The sequence below is a fragment of the Conger conger genome, chromosome 5, assembly GCF_963514075.1.
Source record: "Conger conger chromosome 5, fConCon1.1, whole genome shotgun sequence".
Classification (NCBI taxonomy): domain Eukaryota; kingdom Metazoa; phylum Chordata; class Actinopteri; order Anguilliformes; family Congridae; genus Conger; species Conger conger.
The window spans coordinates 62953305-62977530 of NC_083764.1; the positions used below are offsets into that span (position 1 = coordinate 62953305).

At 44.4% G+C, this 24226-nt stretch overlaps 2 protein-coding genes across 2 annotated transcripts; both read left to right on the plus strand.

Moving 5' to 3' along the window:
• Positions 1-6292: 6292 nt before the first annotated feature.
• LOC133128968 (zinc-binding protein A33-like) lies at positions 6293-7199 on the plus strand (the record flags this gene model as incomplete). Its single annotated transcript, XM_061242775.1, has 2 exons — positions 6293-6386; positions 6676-7199. Coding segments are annotated over 2 exons (618 nt in total), but the record flags the coding sequence as incomplete, so codon positions are not given.
• Positions 7200-15714: 8515 nt separating this feature from the next.
• LOC133129833 (E3 ubiquitin-protein ligase TRIM35-like) lies at positions 15715-20274 on the plus strand. Its single transcript, XM_061244178.1, has 5 exons — positions 15715-16358; positions 17300-17395; positions 17481-17745; positions 18765-18881; positions 19312-20274. The coding sequence occupies exons 1-5, from the start codon at positions 15951-15953 to the stop codon at positions 19827-19829; spliced, it is 1404 nt and encodes a 467-aa protein (XP_061100162.1). The 5' UTR covers positions 15715-15950; the 3' UTR covers positions 19830-20274.
• Positions 20275-24226: the final 3952 nt, after the last annotated feature.

A 24226-nucleotide genomic window follows, 5' to 3' on the forward strand; every position in this document is an offset into this window, starting at 1 on the left:
CATATGGAAATGGTAACATGGTAAGTAACCACCGAGCTAGAGATGGGTGAAGCTACAGTCACATCAGCACCTTCAGAATTGCTAATAACCCAGCTAATAACATCCTCCAGACCAGTCCGCTCAAGTGCAAAATCAATAAAGCACTTAATGCAAATTAACCTATGGAAACCTAGAACTGCAATACAAATCGGCTTCATAAAGCTAATGCCCAAAACAAGACTGAAACCGTCTAAAGCGTGAGGTCCATTAATGACAGCGAGACATCCCATCCAAAAGCGAGGGCCGACCTTGACGGTACTCTGAAACATGAATTTTATTATCGCACTAATACGACCCAAACTGATCGCAGACAAGTCTTTGAGCGTCTATTTACACGTTCCAGGACACAGCGTGACGGATAGCATTGTTTTTCTTTTTGTTTGCTCGTATCAGTGAAAGGTTGTCTGGGAACAAGGCGCATAAAAGCCGACCAAGAGAATAGTGCTTATATCTTCTCAAGGTCATTGTAATGTGTTGTTAGTTTGACTCGAGCTTGAAGTACACTACTAAACATGAAAGGCGGCTGGGAGTTGGGTCGACCTTTTGTAATCCAAAGACAGGAGAGGACGCGTCGTGCCAAAACTGTTCCACAGAGTTACATTACATTACATTACATTACATTATTGGCATTTGGCAGACGCTCTTATCCAGAGCGACGTACAACAAAGTGCATACCCATAACCAGGGATAAGTTCGCTGAAAAGACCCTAGAGCGAAGTACAATTTCAACTGCTACCTGCACAAAGATAAGGACCAGGGCCTTTTTTTTTTTTTTTTTTTTTGAACAAACAAACAAACAAACAGAGCAAAAGTGACCAAAGTTAACTATCCAAACACTGCTTACCTAGCCAACTAAAAATACCGATACACAAAGCAAGTCACAGAGACAACAATTAAGGTTCACAGGGAGGTAGGGAGGGATGGGGAGAGGTGCTGCTTGAAGAGGTGTGTCTTCAGCTTGCGCTTGAAGGTGGGGAGAGATTCTATAGTTCTGACCTCAACGGGGAGTTCGTTCCACCACCGTGGAGCCAGAACAGACAGTAGTCGTGAGCGTGAGTTCCTCTCGGACACTGGCGAAAGGAGACCCACGAGTTTTGAGGCTGTCTCATAAAGTTCTGCGGCGATCCCAGTGCGTTTGGCTGTTATGTACGTGTCTAATATGCCACGTGACGTGGGCGTGCGTTCCTTTCCTTTCCATGAAAATGTCCGCAATGGGTTCACTGCTCACCACTTGCCATGTGTTGTGAGGTTGTTTTAGGCCACTGCATTGCGTGAGTATTTGAAGGCTCTTTCTGTTCTATCTTGTTTTGAGTTATTGAGCTTCAAAGATCCCAAAGTGAATGCGCTTATAGTTATAATGACTTTGTAATTCTCAGCTCACGATTGGTCAGCTAAGCGGAAATTGAAGAACGCGACGGCAAATCTGCCTGATCTTGTTTCCTGATCCTGATCTCTGGACATGAATTACACTCATGACACAGTCACACTCGTGTTCTATACACACACTCATGTTAAACACACTCACCGAGCAATTCATTATGTATTTTTAGACTTCTACTGCTGTAGCCTATCCACTTAGAGTTATGATGCGTTGTGTGTTCGCAGATGGCCAGCAACAATCATTCCACGGACAATGTCACTTAGCTCACGTTTTCTCCCCATTCTGATGGTTGAAGCTCCTGACCCGCATCTACATGATTGCATGCATTGCACTGCTGCCACACAATTGGCTGATTACAGTGCATCCGGAAAGTATTCACAGCGCTTCACTTTTCCCACATTTTGTTTTGTTACAGCCTTATTCCAAAATGGAATAAATTCTTTTTTTTCCTCAAAATTCTACACGCAACACCCCATAATGACAACATGAAAGAAGTTTTTTTGAAATTTTTGCAAATTTATAAAAAAAGAAAAAAAAGAAATCACATGTACATAAGTATTCACAGCCTTTGCTCAATATTTTGTTTGGCAGCAATTACAGCCTCAAGTCTTTTTGAATATAATGCCACAAGCATGGCACACCTATCTTTGGGCAGTTTCGCCCATTCCTCTTTGCAGCACCTCTCAAGCTCCATCAGGTTGGATGGGGAGCGTCGGTGCACAGCCATTTTCAGATCTCTCCAGAGATGTTCAATCGGATTCAAGTCTGGGCTCTGGCTGGGCCACTCAAGGACATTCACAGAGTTGTCCTGAAACCACTCTTTTGATATCTTGGCTGTGAGCTTAGGGTCGTTGTCCTGCTGAAAGATGAACCGTCGCCCCAGTCTGAGGTCAAGAGCGCTCTGGAGCAGGTTTTCATCCAGGATGTCTCTGTACATTGCTGCATTCATCTTTCCCTCAATCCTGACTAGTCTCCCAGTTCCTGCTGCTGAAAAACATCCCCACAGCATGATGCTGCCACCACCATGCTTCACTGTAGGGATGGTATTGGCAAGGTGATGAGTGGTGCCTGGTTTCCTCCAAACATGACATCTGGCATTCCCGCCAAAGAGTTCAATCTTTGTCTCATCAGACCAGAAAATTTTGTTTCTCATGGTCTGAGAGTCCTTCAGGTGCCTTTTGGCAAACTCCAGGCGGGCTGCCATGTGCCTTTTACTAAGGAGTGGCTTCCGTGTGGCCACTCTACCATCCAGGCCTGATTGGTGGATTGCTGCAGAGATGGTTGTCCTTCTGGAAGGTGCTCCGACATGCACTGTCAACTGTGGGACCTTATATAGACAGGTGTGTCTAAATCATGTCCAATCAACTGAATTTACCACAGATGGACTCCAATTAAGCTGTAGAAACATCTCAAGGTTGATCAGTGGAAACAGGATGCACCTGAGCTCAATTTCGAGCTTCCTGGCAAAGGTTGTGAATACTTATGTACAAGTGATTTCTTCGTTTTTTATTTTTAATAAATGTGCAAAAATTTCAAAAAAACTTCTTTCATGTTGTCATTATGGGGTTCTGTTCTGTTAGTCGTTTTAGGCCTAAATTTACATTTTCTCTTCCTCGTAATAACTTTTACTTTGAGATTCTACCTAATAAGAAACTTTCTCTTTAAAAACCAATGTAATTCCCGGATCATCAACCTTAATAAGAAGAAAATGCTGCCCTACGATGGCTTTCTAACATTGATGAACCTTCCCACTCTTGCAGTGTTGGGGAAGTTATTTTCAACAAATAATGTGTTATTATTTTGTGACACTGGTGTAAATCTGCAGGCAGATCAGCCACTCAAATCTCAGTGGCACAATGCTGCCCCCTGCAGGAAGTGTCTCTGATAACCAGGTGTGTCTTCCCGGAAGATCAAAGCACAAGTTTCTCACGCATAGAGACGCTTCACTTACCCTGGGAATCTCTGGATATGATCTCACTGCATATTCTTCAGAAATTAAGGAACTTCTAAAGACAGAGAAACAAAAATAGATTGAGAAGCAGACATTTAAAAAGATTTATTAAGTTTACCTGCAGTTACAGCAGTAAGTAAAAGTGAAACTAAACTGCAGATTTAGCAGAAGCCATTACTGAGCTCAGAACAGACGGAGACAGAATGGCGTCTGGATCTCCTTCTCTCCTGGAAGAGGAGCTCTCCTGTCCTGTGTGCTCTGAAATCTTCAGGGATCCTGTTGTCCTGAGTTGCAGTCACAGCTTCTGTAAGGCCTGTCTGCAGCAGTACTGGGTTCAGAAGGGATCTCGGGAGTGCCCACTTTGCAGGAGATCTTCGAAGAAACATCCTCCCATTAACCTGTCTCTGAAGAATACCTGTGAGGCGTTCTTAAAGGAGAGAAGTCAGAGAGCTAAAGCAGGATCTGAAGTGCTCTGCAGTCTGCACAGTGAGAAACTCAAAGTCTTCTGTTTGGATGACCAAATACTCATCTGTGTTATCTGTCAAATTTCCAAAAAACATGAAAACCACAAAATGCGACCAGTTCAGGAGGCTGCAGAAGAGTATAAGGTAACTGGTTATAACGCAATTTACACATTCATAATTTATTTTATTAACTTCATATTTTACTAATTTCATCAGAAAATTCTTGATCATTAAAAATGATTTGTTTTACTGAGCCCTTGGTGAAGGTTATCAGACTGAAAACAGAAGTATAATTAACATTTAAATATAAACAATTGACATTATTTCACATTCTAATGTAAGTATTTATTGTATTTCCAAAGTGAAATGATCTGCAAAAGGAGCCATTTTAGTTCTCAGGCCTGACTGCAGTTGGAGCTCCTCACTACTTTTCACATGACTGACAGAGAGAGACAGGAGGGAGGGGCAGGAGTGTGGAGACGTTCTCAGAGCTGTGTTAGGGAGCAGTGCTCAGCATGGGACAGTCGGGGTCAAAGTTCATGCTCAGATAAATGTGTCTGACACAATGTGGTCTAAGATGGAAGATCACTGTTAATGTGTCATGAGAGACTAAGCATACATCGTAGGATATTTTCATTTGAAAACATCTGGGTATTGAATGCCTCACAGCAAGGAGGTGACTTTGAATCCCCGTCGGCTGGGGCCTCTCTGTGTGGAGTTTGCATGTTCTCCCCGTGTTTGTGTGGGTTTCCTCCGGGTACTCCGGTTTCCTCCCACAGTCCAAAGACATGCATGTTAGGCTGATTGGAGAGTCTAAATTGCCTGTGGGTATGAGTGTGTGAGTGAATGGTGTGTGTGCCCTGCGATGGACTGGCGACCTGTCCAGGGTGTATTCCTGCCTTTCACCCAATGTATGCTGGGATAGGCTCCAGCCCCCCCTGCGACCCTGTTCAGGATAAGCGGGTTAAGATAATAGATGGATGGATGGATGGATATTGAATTTTGCCTGTGAAAAGCCATTCTGTCTCCCCTCTGTCTGAGCAGGGACTCTTGTGCTGTCTGTAGGCAGTGAAGTTTACTGTCTGTCCGTTTCCTCAGTAAAGTGTGGACTCTGTCATTTCTTTCCAGGAGAAACTCAGGACTGCACTGGCTCCACTGCAGAAGAAGCTAAAAGCCTTTAATACAGTGAAGCTAATCTGTGATCAAACAGCAGAGCACATCAAGGTACTGAACTGAGTCCTTTAAATCACAGTGTTGAAAATGCAGCACTGGATTATGCTGAAATGATGGTGAATAATGTTTATTCCAGAGCCAGGCCCAGTGCACAGAGAGACAGATAAAGATGGAGTTTGAGAAACTTCAGCAGTTCCTAAAAGATGAAGAGGCAGCCAGGATCACTGTACTGAGGGAGGAAGAGGAGCAAAAGAGTCAGATGATGAAGGAGAAGATTGAGAAGATGACAGAAGAGATATCATCCCTTTCAGAACAGATCAGAGCCATAGAACAGGAGCTGGGAGCTGAAGACATCTCATTCCTGCAGGTAAGACCTGTTCACTCTGTGTCTGTAGGACTCTATGTACACTGCTGTTAATGCTCACACACATTCATTTATACAATATAGTATTCTCTATTCTGACAAAAGTCATTCAATCTCCTCAAAAGATTTATTGTCTCACAGCGAAAGTGTTTTAAATCAACGTTATCATGCAACATACACTGTACACATGTATAAAAGTGTTAAAGTAGCACATTTAATTGTCTAGGTCATGTAATATTAAAAGTTATTTAAAGATATTAATGTGGTTTCTAACATGGTGTTAATGGACAGAGTATTGGCTACAGTGATAATAATTCACTCTCTTTATTTCAGAGCTACAAGGACATACAAAACAGACAAAACAAACTCCATCCTCTCTCATCAGATTAAATATCAAGAGTAGTTTATTATCTCTGCAGTGTTCTATCACTGAGCTACTGTGGAATGTGTTTGAAATGACTTTCTCTCTGTAATAATTACTGCAGCTTTAATAATGATGATGGAGGAACATTTAAAAATATTGAAGTATTTACAATATTAATTACCTATAACATAAATACCGCCCTTCCCCCCTCCCACACTCCTGTGAGTGTGTGTCTCTCAGTGGGGCTGTGAGTGTGTGTCTCTCAGTGGGACTGTGAGTGTGTGTCTCTCAGTGGGGCTGTGAGTGTGTGTCTCTCAGTGGGGCTGTGAGTTTGTGTCTCTCAGTGGGGCTGTGAGTGTGTGTTTCTCAGTGGGGCTGTGAGTGTGTGTCTCTCAGTGGGGCTGTGTGGCAGAATGCTGGGAGGGATGGAGCCATTTTCTTACAGAATGAAGATCTGATGTTGCTGCTGATAATCTTCTATGGTAATGAAGTCCCGCCCACAGCACAAGTGACTCCTGAATATTATTGCAGAGCCCAGTGCACCCTGGGGGATCCAGAGAAGGTCTCAGGAGCGCTGATTGATGTGGCCAAGCACCTGGGCAATCTGAAGTACAGAGTGTGGGAGAAGATGCTGGGGACTGTTCAAGACAGTGAGTACTGGGGGCAGGGAGCTCCACATTGTCACTGTACAGGGGGAATCTTCAGCGTCCTTTCCACAAGCTGATGAAGCCAGTCAGAGTCATATTGGTCCTGTCTGTGTAAGAGCCCTGGAGTGAAGAGACTGAGCACCAGTCCTTAATCTCACTGATGCTCACACATGTATCTGAGGCTATAATGGTTGTTGTTGTGAAACCCAGTTTATATCATGAGGACCCCATTGTGTCTGACGGTTTCCCTTTGTGCAGCTCAGTGCTGACGTCTCATTCTCTGTCCCTTCAGCTCCTGTGACTCTGGACCCAAACACAGCATATCCCAAACTCTCACTGTCTGAGGATCTGACCAGTGTGAGATGCAGTGATGAGGGACAGCAGGTTCCTGATAATCCAGAGAGATTTAATGGGTGGTGTTGGGTGCTGGGCTCTGAGGGATTCAGCTCAGGGAGACACTGCTGGGATGTAGAAGTGGGGGGTGAGTTCTGGCGGGTGGGTGTGGTTAAAGAGTCCATCAGCAGGGAAGTGCGTGTGGATATGAGCCCAGCAGGAGGAGTGTGGGGTATAGGGCTGCGTGATGGGAAATACACAGCCCTGACCTCCCCATCTACAGACCTCACTGTGCAGGGGGACCTCCAGAGGGTCAGAGTGCAGCTGGACTGGGACAGGGGGGAGGTGTCATTCTCTGACCCCAGTGACAACACTCCTCTCTCCACTTTTAAACACTCCTTCAATGAGAGACTGTTTCCATTCTTTAGTTCTGTGGAGACTTTGCGGATCTGCACAGTGAAGCTGTCTGTAAGTGTAGAATAGCACTGTGGCACTGTTTGTAAATATCAGTTGAAGTCAAAGGACTGTATTTAATCAACTCAGAGCAGGTTTACTACAAGTGTTAGAAACAAAAACACATCATGACAATGTAAGCCAGTCATAAGTAACATTTGGTCTCATGCGCGGGTCAGCTTGCTGACTTCCCTCTCCTGGAGCATACATTGTTAGCCCCCACCGTTGGCACACATGCCTGTGGGGGAGAGCTAGAGAAGGATTCTTAGAGGTGCCTTCTTGGGCCCTGGGGGCCCCCTTTTCTCACATTCCAGAACAGGAATATTGGAGATGGTATAAAGATGTTTCATGATAATCCCAGGTCAGAATATAGTGATGTTTGGTGTTATTCTGATTGGTTCAGTGTGACTGGTGTAATGGTCTAGTTTTTGTAACAGTCTACCATTGATATAACCATTCAGGGAAACTGGGCAAAAGCTGTCTCTGTAGAAGCCATGTGTTTTAGCCCCCTGCCTGGTGGGCCTGGCTGTAAATTATAGATGGGTGACTCACTTTTAGAGTCAAGAACTAAGGCCTGGATTTCGGAGATAAGGAGAAGAAACCAAAAAGTCTGGGATGTCTCCTTTCCTTTCATTCACCCAAATCAGGTTTATCCAAAAGGTATATTACCATGAGAGGCACAAAGACATATTTACAGCATAATGCAGTTATCATGAAAACTCCCAACTACAGCATTCATAGGTATGATGGGGCGGCCTGTAGCATGGTGGTTAAGGTCAGGAAGGGCTGCCATGTGTGAGGGGCCTGAGAGCTGGGGTTCCAATGTTGTTTAGACTACCTGTTGGGGAGTTAAGATGTATGAGTGGTCCAAGGCCAGTTGGGTCATGGGAAAAGAATCCTCCCGAACATTGGTGACCTCCCTGTGACCCCATACCTGGTCACTTCCAAGGGGGAAGACTCCGGACAATGCCACAGTGCCCTCATTTGGGCACTGCTGTCATTACACCGGTGACTGCTCTCTTGGATTAAATATTCAGAACTGCTATTAAGATAGTAAATAGACCCGGTAACACCTTGAAAACATTGCCCATGTGATCCTTGTATTATTGCATTAAGTCTTATGTAATGGTAACAGGAATTGCATGTAAAATGGATAATCAGGAGGGAAGTTTCATGATAACTGCAACATAATAAAACATGAGGGTAATCTGTTTGGTATGGATGTGATCTGATAAAATCAAGGAATCGGATGAGATACATTTCATACCAAATGGAATTTAATAAACTATAGTTTCAGTATCCCAACGGAAAACCTACACATCCTCTCTTGGTAATCATCTCATTTTCCCTACTCAACAACCCCCAAGGGTGGGGGTCTAAATTCCAGATTTGACCACCCCTCCAGGTTGATTTATGGCACTGCCGCCTGGTTTCAAACGTATGATTTGGCATAAAAGCAAGGGAGACAGACCAATCTGGGAAGATCGTATTCGACTTCCCACACAACATGTCTTGTGTATGTATGTATGTATGTATGTGTAGCAGTGGAAGATCGTATTCGACTTCCCACACAGCATATTGTACGTGCATGTAAGTATCAGGAAGATCGTATTCGACTTTCCATACGGCATATTCTATACTCTGTGTTTGTGTGTAGTCCAAGCAGGCTAGGTATGATTATTTACTCTATCTCTATTCTTAATTTGTGTATTTTAAACTTGATTGTGATATTCTAAAGCTAATAACCTACCTGTCTGCGAATAAACTATTTTGTTTGGAACTTGCGTGATCTCCATGACTCTAATTCATCTTGTACCTTTTCAGCCTAAGTTACAACTGAAATACTCAGGGGGAAATGGTGGCCAAAGACCGACCGATCGGCGGGGCGGTATACCTGTGGTAGTTCTAAGCTGTGTGGCCAGCAATTTCTGTCCCTTAAAGGGTCGGGTGACGCACGGCTCTTGTGATTTGGTGCGAAGGGAACCCTTGGGCGTTACGGCGCTGGTTCCTGCCAAATTAGCTCTAAGGAGCCCAGTTAATGCTACGCCACCCTGGGCTCGCAACTATCATGGCAGGTTTGCATGTATTGTGTTGACTGGACCCGCAGCCTCTGAGTTCTCCACCGAACTGAGATTTCAGCAGTAATGCTAATCCCGGGAGCATCTATTGAGTAATGGTGGCGCAGGTACAAGTCGAATGTAATCACTCCCGAGGTCCGCGTAAGTTGCAAAACCAAATTTCTAAATTATATTTTAAATGGAGTCAGATAAACGAGTAAAACTATAGTAACCACTAAGCGTACAATACGGCCCCGTTTGAGAACGGAGAATATTAAGAATTGTACTGATCCGTTTCTGGCCAGCTATAAGCGGGATATGGGGCAGGTCAATCCATATCCGACCCATGGCAACGGACCCAGTATATTCTTAAACATAATTGTGCTCTGTTCTTGTACGGAGGATAATAATTAACCCAACTAATGTTCTCCCAGCAACGCCAGAAGGACAAGCACACAAAATCCCCTTCGGCCCCCGCTAAATTCCGTCATTGGGTTAGCTGTGGGGTTTTACAACAAAATATTGTGTATTATTTTATATGTAAATAGAAACATTGTATTGTGCTTGATGAGAAATGTCTAATCTCTCTGATATAACCTCAGAATGTTATTACGGAGTAATTCCTGTGGTATATGGTGGTATTGTAAGTACACTGGTGTGTGTGTAATGAGTTATTCCTGTGGTATATGGTGGTATTGTAAGTACACTGGTGTGTGTGTAATGAGTTTAGGTGTAATAAATACAGCCGTGGAATCACTCCAGAGTGCTGCTCTTTTCCTGACCCGTCACCAGTGTGTCTCCCAGGTGTGTGATGAGGTAAGTCTCTCTCTCTCCGGTGCAGTATGAACGCAGACAGAGACAAATACGCCCCTCATACGCTGGGTTTGGGTTCATTCCACACTCACTTGAGCTGATCTGAGATCAGTTGAGAAACACAGAGCCATCGTCAGGAGCAAAGACGTGTGGTTGTGTCTTAAGCAGGGTCATGGTAACACATAAAAGGCCATCGCCATGGAGACAGCAGCTGTAGTACAGTGTGAATGTCACTCAAAGGTAACGTAAAATCAATCAGTCATATTGGAGTGGTTTCAATCCAATTCAAAACAGGACAATACCAAACCATCTTTTGTGTTCATTGTATATTTCTAGGATTTTTATGACTTCTATCGATACAACCAGTTTCATGCCATGGAGATCAAAAAATTGTGATCAGCTTCATTCATAATTGATGGCATTTGGCAGACGCTCTTATCCAGAGCGACATACAGTTGATTAGACTAAGCAGGAGACAATCCTCCCCTGGAGCAATGCAGGGTTAAGGGGCATTGCTCAAGGGCTCAACGGCTGTGCGGATCTTATTGTGGCTATACTGGGATTAGAACCACAGACCTTGTGGGTCCCAGTCATTTACCTTAAGCACTATGCTACAGGCCGTCCTTCTTTGTGTAACAAGCAGGCTGTTCCAGCTCAGGAACACTGTGCTGCCCCCTGTTGGTGTAATCACACACAGATCTGTGAGCTGCTGTGCTGCCCCCTGTTGGTGTAATCACATGCAGATCTGTGAGCTGCTGTACTGCCCCCTGTTGGTGTAATCACATGCAGATCTGTGAGCTGCTGCCCCCTGTTGGTGTAATCACATGCAGATCTGTGAGCTGCTGTACTGCCCCCTGTTGGTGTAATCACACACAGATCTGTGAGCTGCTGTGCTGCCCCCTGTTGGTGTAATCACATGCAGATCTGTGAGCTGCTGTGCTGCCCCCTGTTGGTGTAATCACATGCAGATCTGTGAGCTGCTGTACTGCCCCCTGTTGGTGTAATCACATGCAGATCTGTGAGCTGCTGTACTGCCCCCTGTTGGTGTAATCACACACAGATCTGTGAGCTGCTGTACTGCCCCCTGGTGGTGTAATGTGGAAGTGTCCCTCGCTGCCTGGCGTCTCTCCCGCCGTGTCTGTGCACGGGTGCTGCAGGTTTTCTGTCGAGGCAGAGCTCCACATGAAACGGCCTCTCTCTTAACTTGGGGTGTCAGCGACATGTTCCACAGACGCAGAGCCGACTTCAGACACGTGTGTGAGAAACGCACCTCTCACCGAGGCACAGTTTGCACACCTGTGCTGTGTGTTCCACAGCTCTGTCTGTGCGTCCTTAGTGTTTTTATTGGAGCTTAAAAAAAAGTGTTAAATAAAACATTCTAGCGATGAATACAGGGGTACAATAAAAATGTGAAATGTCTCTCATGGAACCAGCCCCAACACCCTCAACTGCAGATGAAGCTGGTGAAGAATCCATCAATCAAATTTACACCTTGTAAAAAAAACTCAAAAAACAGCCACTGCTACAAATCCTGTCCTGATTCATTGGCTCTTTGCAATGAAAATGACACTCCAGCGCCCCCTCATGGCAGAAAAGTTAAATGGAAGTATTACTCCTATCAGCAAGCACACTTGAATTAATTCAAAGACTGCGTTATTATGTAACAGTTAACTATGGTTTCCTCCTATTCCCTGGGCTTAGAGCCACTGTATGTCTCCAAGGCTCTACAGAGAGCCAAGATGGAGGTCAGTGAAGAGGGAGCCAAAGCATCAGTTGCCACAGGTGAGGTGGCTTCCCTTTGAGAGGGCTCTGCGACTGTGCTCCAGGACAGCCGCAGAGTGTGCTGCTGTTTGTTGGCACTGAGTGTGGAACAGAGGTGGAAAGTCCAGGCGTACTGCCATTTTGTTTCTTCCAGCCATGACCTCAGCCAGCAGATTTGTCTGAGCTGGTAGCTGGTTAACCAGCTAGTGCTAGTGGCTTGTCTGTACGATGCACACTGGGACTGGGACATGACAGGCAAGGTCGGTGGTTCAATCCCCGGTGTAGCCCCAATAAGATCCGCACAGCCATTGGGCCTTTGAGCAAGGCTCTTAACCCTGCATTGCTCCAGGGGAATATTGTCTCCTGCTTAGTCTAATCAACTGTACGTTGCTCTGGATAAGAGCATCAGCAAAATGCCATTCATGTAATGTAATGTAGTCACTGTTTGCTTCACAAGTGAAATCTTCTCTCGCCATTGAGAGTTTTTTTTTTTGTCTTTTTTTGTTGTCTCATTTAGTAAAAAGGTAAAGGATTTGAAGTCTTTCAAAACCGCTTAAATCTGCTGCCTGCCCATTGCTAACCTGCCTGCCCCCCCACACACACACACACACAGTAGCTGCTAAACAGGACGAGTCGGACCCCGAGAGGAAGGAGACACGTCAGAAGGTGGACAATGACCGGAAGCACGAGATAGAGGCGCCCATCCTCCGCATCAGGAAGTCCAGGAAGATGATGCAGCACAACGTTCTCGTAGCAGAGGTGAGGCCTAGCGGCGTAGCCCGGGCCCACACTCCTAAACACTGGTGGAAGATCCCCTTCTCGCCTCATAATCGCTCACCTGAAGTGTCATGCTAGTTTGTGAAAGCTTGTGTGAGTTGGAGGTAACGGCTGGCAGTTTGCCTTCTTGTGAAATTCTGAAGTTAAATTCGGGTGCCTCTTTGACCGTACCTCTCGTTTGTAATTCAAAGTGACCAGGATGTTATCGTTTGTAAGTTGTTGTAATATCTCTGGGAAGCCGAAGGTAATTATTATTTGTCATATAATGTCAAGTGGCAGCCACAGTTGGGTCTGCCCCTAACTAGGGCAGGCCCGCGTCTGATTGGTTGAGTAGTGCACGTTGTGATTTAGGTCTTAATTTATTCAAATGAGTTAGTGATTGTGACATCAGCATGAGAATGTTCAGCTGAGAACATGCTAATGGCCTATGTGTGACCTCACACCTGACAGGGCTGTAATGGGAGAGTAGTGCACGTTGTGATTTAGGTCTTTTGTGTCTTCCCAGGTGACTCAGCAGCTGAGGGCCAGGTTCCTCCCCAGTCCTGTGGTCATTAAAAAGCGCATTGAAGGACTCATAGAGAGAGAATACTTGGCACGAACGCCCGAGGACCAAAGTTTACACCTACGTAGCGTAAAGGAACACCTCGAACGGAGCGAGTGAAGGACCGGCAGAGAGAGAGAGAGAGAAGGGGAAAAAGAACGGAAAAAATAATCCCTTTGGACTGCTTTGCGCATGGACTGGGTAGTCCCTTTTACCTATAAACACCGGGAAACCGACTCTTCCTTCCATTAAGAACAAACAAAAAAACGCAAAAGAAAATGAAAAATAAATGTAAAATGTAAAAAAAACAATCCATGAAGTGTTGTAGATTATTTAAAAATGGACTCCCAGCGCAGATTCTGAGCGGAGGACGGAGTGTGGCGCCCCCGTAGAGATCCACTTCAGAGAGAATTCCTCGGGAAAACTGTGAACGCTCCGCATTTCTCTTTTTTTTTGTTGTTGTTTTCAATACTGTATAAAATAAAAAAGGAAAAAACAGGAAAATAAAAAGGTGAATAAAAATGTAAATGCCAAACATGGATTTCTGTAGACAAATTTAAAAATGGCCGCCCCCTCTTTCCCCTACTTCTACTGCTGATGTGAAAAGGATTTGTTGCGCCATGCTAGCTCCGCTGGAACAGGAGCGATCGGAGGGGTAATTGTTCTTAAATTCAAATGCTGTTCTGCGCTCCATTGATCCAGATCCACCAGAAGGTGGGGTTTGCCCGTTTTGAGAGTATGTCTTTACCGTACAAACTCAGTAAAGCGTAGATAAGTATTTGAATCCGAAACAGTTGTGTGTTTGACCCAGGTCTGATTACCCCTTATTCTACCTTACTGTGTCTCATTGGTCCCTGGAGAACTGCAAATTTACAAAATGTAGTTGTTTAACCCCTCATTTGTTGCAAGGTTGTAAATTCTCTAGATATCCTACTTTCCACGTCCTAAATCTAAAGCAGATTTCGGACTGTGTTGTCATGGTAACGAGTGATTTTTTTTTTTTTTTAACCCCAGACCCAGTGGTGCACTTTTTAAACAATATTATCAGTGGACCGATCAATTTACCATCAAAAAGGTCCTATTTTTAATAATACAAAAGAGAAATAAAAAGTTTTTTTTGCCGTTTCGCAGGGGTAAATGCGCTAGTTACTGTTGTTGGTTGGATTTGGAATCATTCTGGAAAAGCTATAGATTTAATTTTTTTATTTATTTTATTTCTTGTGTGTGTGACTTGTACAGTCGGTCAGCCCCAAAACATTTCTCTTCCTTTTTTAAATATTTGCGTCTTCCACACGAAGGTCACTGTGAATATAACAAAAGGAAATTAAATCGCTCCTTTGATTTTATTAATTTTTTTATTTTATTGTTGATTTTCTTGCGGTTGCATAAGAGTGCTCCTTGGTTGTTTTTTTGTTTGTGATTTCCCTTCTTTTAAAGGGCAGGTTCGTTTTTCTGTAGTTCCCTAACACCACTGTCTGCTGTGTCGAAATTGTGGGTTCACTGTAAACGGGTTTTCTGCTGTACGGACCATAGACGTGCAGCAGCGCCCTCTGCAGGCCCAACACGAAGCGTCAAGCTGCTGCTGCTTCTGGAGATGTGTGCGGTCCTGAGACGACCTGAGACGAGTCGGGCAAAGACGCGTCTGGCGTAGCTTGAGTGACCAGGCCGTGAACACCCGACTGACCTGCAGAGGGCGACGGAGAGCAACGAGACACGGTCGCCCCGGGCGACACTGCAGCCAATTACGTGTGACCGGCAACACCACAGAGCAACGCCAGCCCGTGCAGCACATCCACTGGAATATTTGCACAAATGTATATATACCAAAATGTCAGGGTAAATGTGGGGTTAGCCACCACAGAGAACGCAGTGTGAAAACGCCGGATTAAACTCTACATCTTTACTGAAGACCGTAAGTTATTTAGTTGAATCGGGTGAATTCAGTGGATAGGATTTCACCGACCTGCGCACGTACGTCAAATTCTGTGCAAAGCAAACGGAGTCAGGTGAAGGTGGAGCAATTTACTACCTACACCATTGCTGCTGTGTACCTGTTAGAGCTTTGCAAAAGCTCAATTTATTTATATTAACCTTTATATCTCCTTTTTATCTCTTCGTCTGAATGGATAGACTAAGATGTAAACCACTAATTTATATTTTATAGAGGTTTACATCGAAAGGTTTCGTACAATCAGAACCCTTATGATGTACTTTCGGGAACAACACATCATTCTGTACTTTATATTAGTTCTGCTAGTCGTTTTAGGCCTAAATATACATTTTCTCTTACTCGTAATAACTTTTACTGAGAGATTCTATGTCAAAATAAACTTTCTATTTAAAAATCAGTGTAATTCCCAGAGGATCAACCTTAATAAGGAAGAAAATGCTGCCCTACGATGGCTTTCTAACATTGATGAACCTTCCCTCTCTTGCAGTGTTGGGGAAGTGACTTTCATCAAATAATGTGTTATTACTTCGTGACACTGGTGTAAATCTACAGGCAGATCAGTCACTCAAATCTCAGTGGCACAATGCTGCCCCCTGCAGGAAGTGTCTCTGATAACCAGGTGTGTCTACAAGGAAGAGCGAAATACAAGTTTCTCACACACAGAGACGCTTCAGTTACACTGGGAATCTCAGGATATGATCTCACTGCATATTCTTCAGAAATTAAGGAATTTCTAAAGGTAGAGAAACAAAAACAGACTGAGAAGCAGACATTTAAATAGATTTATTAAGTTTACCTGCAGTTACAGCAGTAAGTAAAAGTGAAACTAAACTGCAGATTTAGCAGAAGCCATTACTGAGCTCAGAACAGACGGAGACAGAATGGCGTCTGGATCTCCTTCTCTCCTGGAAGAGGAGCTCTCCTGTCCTGTGTGCTCTGAAATCTTCAGGGATCCTGTTCTCCTGAGTTGCAGTCACAGCTTCTGTAAGGCCTGTCTGCAGCAGTACTGGGATCAGAAGGGATCTCTGGAGTGCCCAGTTTGCAGGAGAAGATCTTCAAAGGAACAACCTCCCAGTAACCTGTCTCTGAGAAATACCTGTGAGGTGTTCTTAAAGGAGAGAAGTCAGAGAGCTAAAGCAGGATCTGAAGTGCTCTGCAGTCTGCACAGTGAGAAACTCAAACTCTTCTGTTTGGATGATCAAATACCCATCTGTGTTATCTGTCAGACTTCAAAAAAACATGAAAACCACAAAGTGCGACCAGTTCAGGAGGCTGCAGAAGAGTATAAGGTAACTGGTTATAACACAATTTACAGATTCATAATTTATTTTATTAACTTTATATTTCACTAATTTCATCAGAGAATTCTTGGCGATTAAAAATGATTTGTTTTGATGTCATTTACTGAGCCCTTGGTGAAGGTTATCACTATAACTGAAAACAGAAGTAAAATTAACATTGAATATTAAAATGTGACATGATTTCACATTCTAATGCAAGTATTTATTGTATTTCCAAAGTGAAATGATCTCCAAAAGGAGCCATTTTAGTTCTCAGGCCTGACTGCAGGTGGAGCTCCTCACTACGTGTCACATGACTGACAGAGAGAGACAGGAGGGAGGGGCAGGAGTGTGGAGACGTTCTCAGAGCTATGTTTGGGAGCAGTGCTCAGCATGGGACAGTCGGGGTCAAAGTTCATGCTCAAATAAATCTGGTCTCAGATGGAAGATCACTGTTAATGTGTCATGAGAGACTAAGTACACATTGTGGGATATTTTCATTTTAAAACTTCTGGATATTGAATGCCTGGGTTGGAATACTGGTCGGCCGGGGCCTCTGTGTGGAATTTGCATGTTCTCCCCGTGTTTGTGTGGGTTTCCTCCGGGTACTCCGCTTTCCTCCCACAGTCCAAAGACATGCAGCTTAGGCTGATTGGAGAGTCTAAATCGCCCGTGGTTATAAGTGTGTGAGTGAATGGTGTGTGTGCCCTGCAATGGACTGGCGACCTGTCCAGGGTGTATTCCGGCTTTTCGCCCAATGTATGCTGGGGTAGGCTCCAGCCCCCCTGTGACCCTGTTCAGAACAAGCGGGTTAAGATAATGGATGGCTGGATGGATGGATATTTAATTTTGTCTGTGAAAACAGAATAGAGCCATTCTGTCCGTAGGCAGTGAAGTTTACTGTCTGTCTGTTTCCTCAGTAAAGTGTGGACTGTGTCATTTCTTTCCAGGAGAAACTCAGGACTGCACTGGCTCCACTGCAGGAGAAGCTAGAAGCCTTTAATGCAGTGAAGCTAATCTGTGATCAAACAGCAGAGCACATCAAGGTACTGTACTGAGGCCTTTAAATCACAGTGTTGAAAATGCAGCACTGGATTGTGCTGAAATGATGGTGAATAATGTTTATTCCAGAGCCAGGCCCAGCGCACAGAGAGACAGATAAAGATGGAGTTTGAGAAACTTCAGCAGTTCCTAAAAGATGAAGAGGCAGCCAGGATCACTGCACTGAGGGAGGAAGAGGAGCAGAAGAGTCGGATGATGAAGGAGAAGATTGAAAAGATGACAGAAGAGATATCATCACTTTCAGAACAGATCAGAGCCTTAGAACAGGAGCTGGGAGCTGAAGACATCTCATTCCTGCAGGTAAGACCTGTTCACTCTGTGTCTGTAGGACTCTGTGTACACTGCTGTTAATGCTCACACACATTCATTTATACAATATAGTATTCTCTATTCTTGCAAAAGTCATTCAATCTCCTCAAAACTTAATCAAGCAGAATTATTGAAAGCATTGAAAGTTTTTTTAAATCAACTTTATCATGCAACATACAAGCAGCAAATTTAATTTTCTATGTCAAAAATATCTAAAGTTATTTAAAGATATTAATGAGGTTTCTAACATGGTGATAATAATTCACTCTCTTTATTTCAGAGCTACAAGGACACACAAAACAGGTAAACAAACTCCATCCTCTCTCATCAGGTTAAATATCAAGAGTAGTTTATTAGCTCTGCAGTGTTCTATCAGTGAGCTACTGTGGAATGTGTTTGAAATGCCTCTCTCTAATAAATACTGCAGTTTTGATAATGACTAAGGAGCAACATTAAAAAATATGAAAGTATTTACAATATTATTTGCCTCAAATATAAATACCCTCCCTTACCCCCTCCCACGCTCCTGTGAGTGTGTGTCTCTCAGTGGGGCTGTGAGTGTGTGTCCCTCAGTGGGGCTGTGAGTGTGTGTCCCTCAGTGGGGCTGTGAGTGTGTGTTTCTCAGTGGGGCTGTGAGTGTCTCTCAGAGGGGCTGTGAGTGTGTGTTTCTCAGTGGGGCTGTGAGTGTGTGTTTCTCAGTGGGGCTGTGAGTGTGTGTCTCTCAGTGGGGCTGTGGGTGTGTGTCTCTCAGTGGGGCTGTTAGTGTGTGTCTCTCAGTGGGGCTGTGAGTGTGTGTCTCTCAGTGGGGCTGTGAGTGTGTGTTTCTCAGTGGGGCTGTGAGTGTGTGTCTCTCACTGGGGCTGTGAGTGTGTGTCTCTCAGTGGGGCTGTGAGTGTGTGTCTCTCAGTGGGGCTGTGTGGCAGAACGCTGGGAGGGATGGAGCCATTTTCTTACAGAATGAAGATCTGATGTTGCTGCTGATAATCTTCTATGGTAATGAAGCCTCGCCCACAGCACAAGTGACTCCTGAATATTATTGCAGAGCCCAGTGCACCCTGGGGGATCCAGAGACGGTCTCAGGAGCGCTGATTGATGTGGCCAAGCACCTGGGCAATCTGAAGTACAGAGTGTGGGAGAAGATGCTGGGGACTGTTCAATACAGTGAGTACTGGGGGCAGGGAGCTCCACATTGTCACTGTACAGGGGGAATCTTCAGCATCCTTTCCACAAGCTGATGAAGCCAGTCAGAGTCATATTGGTCCTGTCTGTGTGAGAGCCCTGGAGTGAAGAGACTGAGCACCAGTCCTTAATCTCACTGATGCTCATAATAAAATGCTGCTTTAAGAGTGATGCTGTATTTAAGGGGCTACAGAAACACTGACAGGGTTTGCTCCTTCTTACAACGATTATACTATCCTTGTGACTCTCAGAAATATTATTGTCTTTTGGTTCTGCTGCTTCTCTCACACATGTATCTGAGGTTATAATGGTTGTTCTTGTGAAACCCAGTTTATATCATGAGGACCCCATTGTGACTGACGGTTTCCCTTTGTGCAGCTGAGTGCTGACGTCTCATTCTCTGTCCCTTCAGCTCCTGTGACTCTGGACCCAAACACAGTACATCCCAACTACTCACTGTCTGAGGATCTGACCAGTGTGAGACGCAGTGATGAGGGACAGCAGGTTCCTGATAATCCAGAGAGATTTGATTGGGGGTGGTGTGTGCTGGGCTCTGAGGGATTCAGCTCAGGGAGACACTGCTGGGATGTAGAAGTGGGGGGTGTGGCCTGGCTGGTGGGTGTGGTTAAAGAGTCCTTCAGCAGGAAAGGGGGTGTGGATGCGAGCCTAGCAGGAGGAGTGTGGAGTATAGTCCTGCGCGATGGGAAATACAGTGCCCTGACCTCCCCACTCACACTCCTCACTGTGCAGAGGGACCTCCAGAGGGTCAGAGTGCAGCTGGACTGGGACAGGGGGGAGGTGTCATTCTCTGACCCCAGTGACAACACTCCTCTCTACACTTTTAAACACTCCTTCACTGAGAGACTGTTTCCATTCTTTGTGGGGACTGTGCGGATCTGCCCACTGAAGGTGTCTGTAAGTGTAAAATAGCACTGTGGCATTGTTTGTAAACATCACTTGAAGTCAAAGGACTGTATTTGATCAACTCAGTGCAGATTAACTCCAAATTTTATAAACAAAAACACATTATTACAAAATATTATCTATTATTTTAAATGTAAATACAAACATTGTATTGTGCTTGATGAGAAATGTGTAATCTCTCTGATATAACCTCAGAATGTTATTACTGAGTAATTCCTGTGGTATATGGTGGTATTGTAAGTACACTGGTGTGTGTGTAATGAGTCATTCCTGTGGTATATGGTGGTATTGTAAGTACACTGGTGTGTGTGTGTGTGTGTGTGTGTGTGTGTGTGTGTGTAATGAGTTATTCCTGTGGTATATGGTGGTATTGTAAGTACACTGGTGTGTGTGTGTGTAATGAGTTGGGGTGTAATAAATACACCAGTGGAATCACTCCAGAGTGCTGCTCTTTTCCTGACCCGTCACCAGTGTGTCTCCCAGGTGTGTGATGAGGTAAGTCTCTCTCTCCGGTGCAGTATGAACGCAGACAGAGACAAATACGCCCCTCATACGCTGGGTTTGGGTTCATTCCACACTCACTTGAGCTGATCTGAGATCAGTTGAGAAACACAGAACCATCATCATAAGCAGTGACGTGTGGTTGTGTCTTAAGCAGGGTCGTGGTAACACATAAAAGGCCATCGCCATGGAGACAGCAGCTGTAGTACAGTGTGAATGTCACTCAAAGGTAACGTAAAATCAATCAGTGTCATATTGGAGTGGTTTCAATCCAATTCAAAACAGGACAATACCAAACCATCTTTTGTGTTCATTGTATATTTCTAGGATTTTTATGACTTCTATCGATACAACCAGTTTCATGCCATGGAGATCAAAAAATTGTGATCAGCTTCATTCATAATTGATGGCATTTGGCAGACGCTCTTATCCAGAGCGACATACAGTTGATTAGACTAAGCAGGAGACAATCCTCCCCTGGAGCAATGCAGGGTTAAGGGGCATTGCTCAAGGGCCCAACGGCTGTGCGGATCTTATACGATTGGTCAGCTGAGCGGAAATTGAAGAATGCGACGGCAAATCTGCCTGATCTTGTCTCCTGATCCTGATCTCTGGACATGAATTACACTCATGACACAGTCACACTCGTGTTATATACACACACTCATGTTAAACACACTCACCGAGCAATTCATTATGTATCTTTAGACTTCTGCTGCTGTAGCCCATCCACTTAGAGTTATGATGCGTTGTGCGTTTCGAGATGCTTGTCTGCATACCACTGTTGTAATGTGTGGTTATTTGCGTTACTGTCACCTTCCTGTCAGCTTTGGCCAGTCTGGCCATTGTCCTCTGACCTCTCTCACTAACAAGGCATTTCTGTCTGCAGAACTGCTGCTCACTGGATTTTTTTTCTCTTCACCATTCTTTGCAACTCTAGAGACTGGTGTGCATGGAAATCCCAGCAGATCTGCAGTTTCTGAGATATTCAAACCATCCAGTCTGCCACCAACAATCATTCCACAGACAATGTCACTTAGCTCACATTTTCTCCCCATTCTGATGGTTGATGTGAACATTAACTGAAGCTCCTCACCCGCATCTACATGATTGCATGCATTGCACTGCTGCCACACGATTGGCTGATTAGATAATCGCAGGAATAAGTTGGTGTAACAAAGTAAAAATGTTCCTAATGGATCATGTATATTCTCATGTCATATAGCAACACACACCCTTATAGTAACACACATGTAATACGCACACAATCATACAGACAAACGCACTGTGCAACACACACTCATATAGTGTACACACATGTAATACGCACACACTCATATCGTGTACACACATGTAATACGCATGCAATCATACAGACAAACGCATTGTGTCAGGTCAGGTCAGAACTCTTGGTTACAGTTGCTCACTTGTGTGGCTTGTGCATCTCCCTCCATGTGTATCTAATATTTACAGGGATGTTCTGGGCGAGAGTGACTATCACAGTGACTATCTCTTCTATGTCATGACTAGACACCACCTGCGGTTTCAATCTGTCGTGACATATTGTGACAGCTAGGCTGTGTCTTCACCGTTCACCTGCTGAGAAAATGGCACACCCTGTGTCGCCTAGTTACTGAAAACTCCATTTGACATCACACAAAGCACAGCCAATCAGGGGGATATACCACGAAGCGGGATAAGTGAGTTAGCTGGATAAGTTCACAGAGTAAACCTGGAACGTGGAACTCAAAACTGGAACACGGACTGAAGTAAGAACAGCCTTTCCGGGTTTTACTTGGTGAACTCATCCAGCTAACCCAGTGATCTTGCGGTGTGATACGCCCCACAGATCTCCTTCTCAAAAGGACAAAAACGAGAACCTGGTGCCTGCCGTGTGTGCAATTTGTGCCTGGCATCAGACCGCTTTCCGGGACGCCAAATTGATAAATCCTGGCGGTACCGGCGGTAACCGAATGCTTTCAGCCGAACATTAAAACTCCCTCTTGCCTCGTAGGGACTCCTCTGTTGATGGGTCAGACCAACAAGCCCTGAGCTCCAGTGCAGGAGACGCGTCCTGTACAGACTGGCACTGCCACCTCTACATTACATTACATTATTGGCATTTGGCAGACGCTCTTATCCAGAGCGACGTACAACAAAGTGCATACCCATAACCAGGGATAAGTTGGCTGAAAGACCCTAGAGGGAAGTACAATTTCAACTGCTACCCGTACAACAAAGATAAGGACCAGGGCCTATTTTTTTTTTTTTAAACAACAAATAAACAAAGAAACAACAAAGCAAAAGTAACCAAACTTAACTATCCAAATACTGCTTACCTAGCCAACTAAAACTACCGAAACACAACGTAAATCACAAAGACAGCAATTAAGGTTGACAGGTAGGGAGGGACGGGGAGAGGTGCTGCTTGAAGAGGTGCGTCTTCAGTCTGCGCTCTCCACTGCTCTTTCAGACAGACAAACAGACAGATGCAGTCGCACATTACATTACAGGCATTTGGCAGACGCCCTTATCCAGAGCGACGTACAGTTGATGAGACTAAGCAGGAGACAATCCTCCCCTGGAGCAATGCAGGGTTATGGGCCTTGCTCAAGGGCCCAAGGACTGTGCGGATCTTATTGCGGCTACACCGGGATTAGAACCACCGACCTTGGGTGTCCCAGTTATTTACCTTAACCACTATGCTACACTATGCTAATAATAATAAATTTATTATTACTATTTTTTTCAAGGCATTTTGAAATTCCTTGTTTATGTCAGGGACAGAGTATCAGATGGTTCTTTTTTAAGGCACCCTCCTGCACCCCACTAGCCTGCTTTCCTGTGCTTTCACCGTGGATCCAACCCTTTTTTCATTGTTTTTGGAATCCAGGAGTGATTGTGACATCAGCATTAGAATGTTTATTTAAGAACATTCTTATCACGTATGCGACCTCACTACTTAAAGGCTGGTAAAAAGTGTCCAGCAGGACGTTCCGTGTTTGTTTCTGTTTCTACATACAGGGTCCTATGCTAGCGTATCTTTTCACATTTTTTATATTTTACTTAGGAGCACACCAATTCATCCCAATTAGCAAAAACTATGTTTCCAGTAACAAATGCTCCTAAAATGGAGCTTACAGATTGTGTGTAATCTGAATCATGGTTGAGCACTTCACCTCAAACCTAGTCTTGCCAGAAAGCCCTAGGGCAGGGGTCAGCAACCCTGATCCTGGAGAGCCACAGGGTGTGCTAGCTTTTGTTGTTACTCAGCCCTGAATTGATCAATTAAAGCAGTCGATTACTCAGTTAATTGGCCTCACCTGGTTTCTTGGGTATGAAGCAGTTGCTGGTATAAAGGCGAAAACAAAAACCAGCACACCCTGCGGCTCTCCAGGACCAGGGTTGCCGACCCCTGCTCTATGGGTAGCAAGCCACTGCGTGTTAGACCGTAATGGCACTTATGTATAGATATCGTTACTTGTATAGCTATTGTTGTTTTTATTGGCTGTTGTATTGTTGTATTCTAGCTGCCAACTGTGGTATGCTAGTTTGAAAGTTGATTGTACTCTTCAAGGGTTCTGAATTTCTGTATTTCCTCTCAGGTCCACTTTCGCACTTGTACTTGTGTTTGATCTGCACTTTGTTGTACGTCGCTCTGGATAAGAGCGTCTGCTAAATGCCACGTAATGTAATGTAATGTAATGTTACACTACTTTCCACTCATGACACCTCAGTAGGAAACACAGATAGGCGTATTTTTGAATTGGTTTTTATTTTTATTTTTTTATAAATACATTTTTAAATAACATTTTAGTCCAGGAAATGCGGTGCAGTAGGTAGTTTCACAAATCCCAAAGCAATTAGCATCTCGCCGTTGAAATCCGACACGCTTAACACTG

What these genes read in the sequence shown, in the direction of transcription:
- LOC133129833 (XM_061244178.1), top strand. Translation starts at nt 15,951, where the DNA reads ATGGCGTCTGGATCTCCTTCTCTCCTGGAAGAGGAGCTCTCCTGTCCT. An exon ending in AGGCTGCAGAAGAGTATAAG is followed by an intron (nt 16,359 to 17,299) that starts GTAACTGGTTAT and finishes ATTTCTTTCCAG; the next exon opens with GAGAAACTCAGGACTGCACT. An exon ending in GCTGGGGACTGTTCAATACA is followed by an intron (nt 18,882 to 19,311) that starts GTGAGTACTGGG and finishes CTGTCCCTTCAG; the next exon opens with CTCCTGTGACTCTGGACCCA.